Source organism: Symphalangus syndactylus, chromosome 6 (genome assembly GCF_028878055.3).
Source record: "Symphalangus syndactylus isolate Jambi chromosome 6, NHGRI_mSymSyn1-v2.1_pri, whole genome shotgun sequence".
Classification (NCBI taxonomy): Eukaryota; Metazoa; Chordata; class Mammalia; order Primates; family Hylobatidae; genus Symphalangus; species Symphalangus syndactylus.
Window position 1 is genome coordinate 51,115,816 of NC_072428.2, and position 9,172 is coordinate 51,124,987.

The following is a 9,172-nucleotide window of genomic DNA, read 5'->3' on the forward strand; positions in this document are numbered from 1 at the left end:
AATCCACCGTAATTAATGCCTACATGCTTTTTTCTTTTGCAATAGTAACCGTATCAAAACAAAACAAAAACACATATTATTTGAGATGCTGGGTTTGTGAAATCTGCCAGCATAATAGCTGGTTTTAGATCATCATAGCTCATATCAATCAATGGAGTTGTGAATTCTACCTGACTAATGAAAGTGAGAAGTGTGAAATGCCAGGAAAAATAAAATGAGTGAAGTAGTGAATATGTATTGTTTATTTTTTCTTTTATTCTTTTTTTTTTTTTTTTTTTTTTTTTTGAGACGGAGTCTCGCTCTGTCGCCCAGGCTGGAGTGCAGTGGCGCAATCTCGGCTCACTGCAAGCTCCGCCTCCCGGGTTCACGCCATTCTCCTGCCTCAGCCTCACCGAGTAGATGGGACTACAGGCGCCCGCCACCACGCCTGGCTAATTTTTTGTATTTTTTTTTTTTTTTAGTAGAGACGGGGTTTCACCGTGGTCTCGATCTCCTGACCTCGTGATCCGCCTGCCTCGGCCTCCCAAAGTGCTGGGATTACAAGCGTGAGCCACTGCGCCCGGCCGGCATTCTTATTTGCATTGTTTGTTCACTTTCCTGATGTAAATACTCCGGCTATGGTTGATGTCAAGCTACCAACACGAAGTCAGTGAAAGGAAAGCTGGAAAGAGATGCTTGAAACCAGCTCTTATAGGCATGATATGAGCTGGTTCTAGTACATAACTGCTCTTAATTCAATACCATTAGTTTTTCTAGGTTGGATATAATTTTATGGGAGGTTACTAACATGATGGAGTCACTGGCTCTTTATATGTAAAAAGAACAGGTCTCCTGAATAAGTCCAGACCCAATAAGACAGGAGAAAAGCAGGGTGACTCTTGGCAAGAGCATATGTCTCAGGCAGATGCAAGAAATCCAGTCTTCAAGACTTCTAGTACTATGCAGAGAATGGGAATCTTTTCCCTCTCTCTACTTTAGGCCAAAGCTGTCAATCCCTTTTCCTTTTTCCTTTTTAATTGATGAGTAGAAATTGTATAAATCTGTGGTGTACAACATGATGTTTTGATAAATGTATACATTGTGGAATGATTAAATAGAGCTGCTTATCAGTGACATGTGCATCTCACATATTTATCTTTTTTATTGGGTGAGAACACTTAAAAACCTGCTCTCTTAGCAATTTTCAAGTATATATAATATGTTGATTAATTATAGTCACCTTGATGTACAATATATCTCTTGAACTGATTTTCTCCATCTAACTGAAATTTTTCGTCATTTCACCAACATTTCCCCAATCCTCCCGTCTCCCAAAAGTCTGATAACCATCACTTTATTCTTTGTATTTATGAGTTCAACTTGTAAAATCCATTTTGTAAGGCACAAACTCTTTTTTCAACTGTAAAAAGAAATTTAGCCTAAAGCTGCCTCCTTACATATTTTAATTTCGGCCCAAGGGTTTCTCTGTATATTGTGAACTATAACAAGTGGAGGTATAAACAGACTGTAGCCTACACTTGTGCTAATCACTGAGTTTTGGTCAATCAATTGTAGACAACTGCTGGAATCATGTTCAAATAAGGCAAACGCCAACCTGTAATCAATTCGGTTGTTTCTGTACCTCACTTCTCTTTTCTGTTACCTCAGTTTCCTTTTTCTGTCCATAAACCTTCCACCATATGGCTGCGCTGGAGTCCCAGAGCCTATTCTAGCTTGCGGGGAGGCTGCCCAATTTGCAAATTGCTCAGTTAAACTTTTCTAAATTTAATTTGGCTGAAGTTTTTCTTTTATCACAACTAAGGAAATAAATGTTAAAAATTCTAGTCCCCAACGCAAAGTTGCTATAGATATTACGACTGCACTAAAATTTTTGAAAAATACATATCATTGTGTCAGAATTCTGACATGACTGGGACAACCTGAGGAGGGCTGGTTTGTATATAAGAAAGATTTGTGTCACCAAAGTTCATGCAGAAGAAGCTCAGAGAGTGACTGTGATTGGGGCCCTGACGTACACTTTTCAAAGTCAGCCTCTTTCATGAACCTAATGAGAAATAATTGCTTATCATAATGGAATTAAACTACAAAAATATTCCTTTAATTATCTGTCAGCATTTGTCTACCCTGATTATTCTGAATATTTCAAGACATTTTAATTTCCCTTTATTGGCTCATTATTTTTATAATTAAGTGCTGTGATGACATTGTCATCATGGTACACTGTCATCTCTTAGGAATTTGTAAAAGGGAGTTCATTTTGGTTCCAAGTCCTGAAGAGATTGGTCTTTTTGTTTCTTTTGTATTTTTAGATACAGAGCTTGATTAGTTAATGAATCTTCTGAGTTCTTAACCATATTCTGCCTCTTGTTTCACTCTTGTCCCAAGTGGTCCTCAAGGCTGGCCAGAGATTTGTGAGACCCAATCCCAAAGGGACCTTTTGTAATACAAAATGCTCACAGTTCACTGCCTGAAACATAAAAAAAAAAAGAGTTCTACTCTATGGCTTCTACTTATAAGTCCATTGATATCCCTGGTAAGTCTTTGAGCTTGAGATTCTGCATGGTATTTAGGAAAATGAAGAATTCATTCTAAAGAGAACATACATCTCCTGTGATTCAATATGCCAGGATGATAAAAATGCAACAGAATCTTAAAATAGTTGAGTATTCAAACTCTAAAATGATGTCAAATGGTATCTCATGCTTTTCAGAATATTTATGATCAGTTGATGAAATGCTGGGTGACAAATTTTAAAGTGAGATTTAATAATGGGAGGACATCTAGAGAATGATTATCTGGGCTGATAAGCAAATGGAAAGCTTATTTGCTAAAAGCCAAGAACATTGAACGTGCTTAGACTGGGGAAGATTTAGGGGAACTGCTCACTGTGCCATCAAATATGTGAAGTTATTTCATGGGATGAGAAGGATACAGTTTTATAGAAAAATAGCCGGTGCCAGTCAACACATTTTTGTTTATTTCTCAGTATTTGAAATGGATTATGTCATTAATTTTTACAGTCACTCTGTAATGTGTCTCTTTCTATTTTACCAATGAGGAAACTGAGGTAGTTAGAATTTCACAACTGGCTCAAGGGCATACAAAGCCAAGCAATAGCAGGTCTAGGATTTGACCTCTCTTGACCAGCCTCAGATTCTGTAGAATTCACTGCCATTATCTATGACTGGTGTCTATTATTAAAATGTAGATTTCAGAACTTTATGAGAAATTAAGAGGGAGGCAGTTTGGAGCTCTATATAAAGAAGACCTCGTTGACACTGGAAGCTGTCCTGCAATGTGGCATCTATCTCAGAAAAAACAAAAACAAAAACAAACAGAGAGAGGGAGAGAGTTTTCTGTCATGGGAAGGTTTCAGGCAGAGATCAAATGGTAACTTTAAAGATGATATAAAGGGATGAGATTTCTGATATTGTAGATAATGTGGATTAACTCTAGGAGGGAGTGTAAATCTAGACTCCTAAATCCCTAGTAGTTTTAGATCCTTGGAATTAGCTTGTATCAGAACTGGAGTGGTAGTTATTCAGGGTTTATTCACACATGCAAGATGTAAGTTTCTAGCGTGTTGACTTTGGCCCAGGAATTTCAAGGGCTTTGGGAAGCTTTCTTCTTCCTTTAAATGTATGCATATTTGTGCAAACAAAGTTGTTCCCCAGGCTGCCTTTTCTCATCCAGTGCAGTAATTCTCAGTCCAAGAACATGTTTTGCCTCATCTCTCAATGTACCCTTACATCATGTTGGTGAGTCCTCACAGATTTTGATTTGTTGTTAATCCTTCATTATTGTCACGTTACTTTATAATATCCCATCTGGACTATCACAAATACCTTTCTAACAAGATCTTACTATGCCCTTGCTCTCATTCCCTTAAAATCATCTGCTAACCTGCTAGCAGATACAATTTTTAAAAGACTAAAGGTCTGGCCTGTCACTTACAAACTTTTATTACTTGGCTTAAAATAGTAACTTTACATTTGATCCTTTCCCTTTTACATTTAACCAACTATTATTTCTGCTTATGAACAAATTTATATAGTAAAATGTTTATTGATATGTAATTCCAGCATGTGTTTCATACTTCCGTGATTTTATACAAACTATTTTGTCTTTAAGGAACACCCTTGTCTATCTCCTTTATCTGGCCAATATCTACTGAAGAAATATTTCCCTCAATACCCAGTTTTATTCTGCCCAGTTTGATTTAACATACATAAATTCATCAATCTTTATTTAATTAAGGGCTTATTTTCCCCTCTAATGTGAAGTCTTAGGTTATAACTGCTAGCAACCAGAGATATGTCCCTCTTCATGCATCCAAGGGACATTTGGCAATGCTTGAAGCCATTTTTTATTGTTGCTACAAGGAAGTGCTACCGGCATTCAATGGATAGGAGCCAGAGATGCTGCTAAACCTTTTACAATACAGATGATATCTCCCACAACAAATAATTTATTTGGCTTAAGATGTCAGTGCTGAGATTGAGAAAGTCTGCCCTAGAAAAACAAATTAGGCCTAATGGAAGGTGGAAGTGGAGGTGGAAATAGAAATGGAAATGAAAAACTATCCAGAAGAAAGGTCATTATTTTCTCAACATGATCTGTGGGCTTTTTTATTGAAGGCTTGCTTTTCTATTTTATTTACTTGCTATTTTGTTCACTTGCTTCATCGTCTCTTTTTGCTGTCTTTTTTCTGACTACTCAGTATATACATTGTCAAAGCTTGAATTTGTATGTTACCTTTCAAGGAGTCTCCAGCTCAACTATTACTCATGTGGCCCTGTTAAATTAATCAGAGCAATATTTCTGATAAAGGCAATAATAAATATTTTTGAGCCAAATTGGAGATTATTGCCCAGTATATATGTCAACAAAGAGTCAAACTCTGTAAAATATTTGAAGAGATTTATTCCGAGCCAAATATGAGTGACCATGGCCTGGGACACAGTGCTCAGGAGGTCCTGAGAACATGTGCCCAAGGTAGTCTGGGTTTAGCTTAGTTTTATACATTTTAGGGAGACATGAGACTTCAATAAAACACATTTAAGAAATACATTGGTTAAGTCCAGAAATCAGGGGTGCTTCCAGGTTTGTAGGTAGATTTAAAATTTTTCTAATTGGCAATTAGAAAGGAGTATCTGAGTTGCAATAAGAGGTTATGGAGATCAAAGTTTTATCATGCGGATGAAGCCTCTGGGTAGCAGGCTTGAGAGAGAACAGATTGTAAATGTTTCTTGTTAGACTTAAGGTCTGTGTTGATGTTAATGCTGGAGAGATGTAATGAGGCATGTCTCACGCCCACTTCCCTTCATGGCCTGAACCAGCCTTTCAGGTTACATTTTAGAGTGCCTTGGATCAGGAGAAAGTCCATTCAAATGGTTGAAGGGACTTAAACTTTTATTTTTTATTTACATTTGGATGGTATGTTGTTCAAGAAGTGGACATATATCAAATAGGTAGCATATACTAAACGTGTTCTATATTGTGTGTCCTATACCTATGTGGTAAATTAAAGTGATTGGGGAGTAATGTCCATCAGAATCTTAACAAGCTCACTGACGAAAACAGTTGGTATATTTTTACATCACCCAGCCTCACGTAATTACACTCTGATACATATATCTTGTAATCCTTATTTATTGAATTATATTTATAAAATCTCGACCAGACTGGGTGGCTCCCGCCTGTAATCCCAGCACTTTGGGAGGCTGAGGTGGGCGGATCACGAGGTCAGGAGATTGAGACCATCCTGGCTAACACGGTGAAACCCCGTCTCTATTAAAAATACAAAAAATTAGCCAGGCATGGTGACGGGTGCCTGTAGTCCCAGCTACTCAGGAGGGGAGGCTGAGGCAGGAGAATGGCGTGAACCTGGGAGGCGGAGCTTGCAGTGAGCCGAGATCGTGCCACTGCGCTCCAGCCTGGGTGACAATCTTAAAAATGAGTTAAAAAAAAAAAAAAATAAAACAAAATCTCAGAGGACACAAATTTGCATATTTTGTTCTTTCTGGGTAAATACGGCATAAAATTTTGATCCAAGTATATTTACTTATAACAAGAAGTTCTAGACTTTCATTAATATAATCAACTATATTAATATATTAATATCATCAACTATATTAACATTAATATATTAATATAATCAATGCTAATTTCATAAATTAAGAATGGTAAAACAGTGTAAAATGTTTAAAGATTTTAACTGAGTGATATTTAACACATTTAATAAATGGTACGTTACTTTTTGAAGTCCAAACATTCAGCAAAATGTAGATAATTAATAAATATGGAATAAATAAATTTATCTTTGTTTCTCAATTGCTTCAAACAATATTTGGATCATCGTGGATACTTAATAAATCTTTGTTAATTAAAATCATTAAATAATAAACCTCTAATTTATTTCTTGGATAAGTTTTATGGAAAGAAAGAAAGAGATGTTTCTGCAATTGCTGGAGATAGCTTATATGTGCTCTTTCACTTCCCAGAAACAATCTAAGTATATCAGGGGAAAAAGAAAAAATTAAACAAGTAGACAATTGAATGGTGATGAGGCTGGCAGGTTGGTGAGATTTTTCCTTGTTGGCCCCCAACTACTATCTTTATCTATTTTGCAGTCTACTTAAATTATTTCAGAGAGTGAGTTTTGCAATTACTAAAAGAAAATACAGGTAATATGTAAATTATTTAATATTTCACATATTTTGTGATGCATATATTTTCTTGAAGCAGAGATTAATTCGGATGATAAAAAGCCCTTGAGCTTTGGATGATGAGAAGGCAAAGCCACTCTACACTGACACTTGTCCCCTGGTAACAGAGATAGAAGGCTCTGGAAGCCTAGAGTGTTACATGTTGGAGTTACCAGTGAAGGGCAGAGACAGAAGAGTATTGAAATAGTCCTATGCAAAATAATGTGCCAAGAAAATCTTCACCTTTAAATAAATAATTGTATTTGAGTAGATAGAAGATGTATAGATATATAAAGCTTTATGTAAAGAAAAAAATTATAACATTTCTTAGAGAGTTTCATGTAATTTCAAGTTGTTAAGAAGAGATGATGGTTCAGGCTTAGGGAGGTAACAATGCCTATTTCTAGGTAATGAAAATTAGAGGGTATATGTTGGCACTTGATATTAATACAAGAGGTGTGCACATGGCAGAGCATAGTAGGTGAGAAGAAGCATTGATAGGAATTGCTGAAGAAAAGACCCATGAATTCAAAAATAAGGAATTAATTTTGTTAGAGAATGCACAGGACAAGGTATAAGATATATGATTGGGTTTTGAGAAGACACTGAAAATTTGAAAAATTAGATTGAAAGAATTTTGAGCCTATATGAGAAGAATCAGACTACAGAAAAACTAACCTGGAAAAAAAATAAAACAGCCAGTGGATTTCAAAACTAAAGAACATTTCAGTCAAGCTTATCTTCTGATTATGACCAGAATGGTCTACAGCACTGTGGATCCTTTCTTTTTTTTTTTTTGGCAGTCTCGCTCTGTTGTCCAGGCTGGAGTGCAGTGGTGTGATCTTGGCTCACTGCAGGCTCCTTCTCCCAGGTTCATGCCATTCTCCTGCCTCAGCCTCCCGAGTAGCTGGGACTACAGGTGCCCACCACCACGCTGGCTAATTTTTTGTATTTTTAGTAGAGATGGGGTTTCACCGTGTTAGCCAGGATGGTCTCGATCTCCTGACCTCATGATCCACCCGCCTCAGCCTCCCAAAGTGCTGGGATTATAGGTGTGAGCCACTGTGCCCGGCCTGTGGATCCTTTCTTTATGGCTAATGTAGATGAAGTCTAGTTTTAAAATTCTTTGCTCTGCATTAAATAGTGTCTTTTTTACAATTTCAATTGGTAAGTCACAGAAAAAGCACATAATACTAAGTAACAAACATAAAATATTGTTGATCCAATAGTCATGAACCAGAAAAAAGCCATCTAATCCATTTAATTTTGCCCACTGAAAATGATTAAGACACGGAGAAACAGAACCTGGTGTTTGTCTTTCAGTGACTTTGGTAAAGGAGACAGAAAATTAGAGAAGATTAGTTAGAATAGAAAATATAACATGATACACTCCTAAAATAACTAAAGTATATTTTCCTAAAATAGATTAACATATTTTTACTTTTTAATCCATCAAGGCTCAACAGAGAATAGAAGATGAAACAGCAAATCTACTACTTGATTCTGCTGAACAAATCATGCCGACATTCAATGGCTCAGTCTTCATGCCCTCTGCATTTATACTAATTGGGATTCCTGATCTGGAGTCAGTGCAGTGTTGGATTGGGATTCCTTTCTCTGCCATGTATCTTACTGGTGTGATTGGAAATTCCCTAATTTTAGTTATAATCAAATATGAAAACAGCTTCCATATACCCATGTACATTTTTTTGGCCATGTTGGCAGCCACAGACATTGCACTTAACACCTGCATTCTTCCCAGAATGTTAGGCATCTTCTGGTTTCATTTGTCAGAGATTTCTTTTGATGCCTGTCTTTTGCAAATGTGGCTTATTGACTCATTCCAGGCAATTGAATCAGGTATCATTCTGGCAATGGCCCTGGATCGCTATGTGGCCATCTGTATCCCCTTGAGACATGCCACCATCTTTTCCCAGCAGTTCTTAACTCATATTTGACTTGAGGTGACACTCAGGGCTGCCATTCTTATAATACCTTCCTTAGGGCTCATCAAATGCTGTCTTAAACACTATCGAACTACAGTCGTCTCTCACTCTTACTGTGAGCACATGGCCATTGTGAAGCTGGCTACTGAAGATACTGAGTCAACAAGATATATGGCCTATTTGTTGCCTTCACGATCCTAGGGTTTGACATAATCTTTATCACCTTGTCCTATGTCCAAATTTTTATCACTGTCTTTCAACTGCCCCAGAAGGAGGCACGATTCAAGGCCTTTAATACATGCATTGCCCACATTTGTGTCTTCCTACAGTTCTACCTTCTTGCCTTCTTCTCTTTCTTCACACACAGGTTTGGTTCACACATACCAGCATATGTTCATATTCTCTTGTCAAATCTTTACCTGTTAGTCCCACCTTTTCTCAACCCTTTGTCTTGGAGTGAAGACCAAGCAAATTCGTGACCACGTTCTGAAAGTGTTTTTATTCAAATAAGTAACTTGA

The 9,172-nt window shown here is 37.0% G+C and overlaps 1 protein-coding gene across 1 annotated transcript; it reads left to right on the forward strand.

The window, feature by feature from the left end:
• The first annotated feature begins 8,224 nt into the window (after positions 1–8,224).
• OR52A5 (olfactory receptor family 52 subfamily A member 5) lies at positions 8,225–9,172 on the forward strand. The gene is given in 3 exon segments (XM_055281325.1): positions 8,225–8,807; positions 8,810–9,101; positions 9,103–9,172. Coding segments are annotated over 3 exon segments (945 nt in total).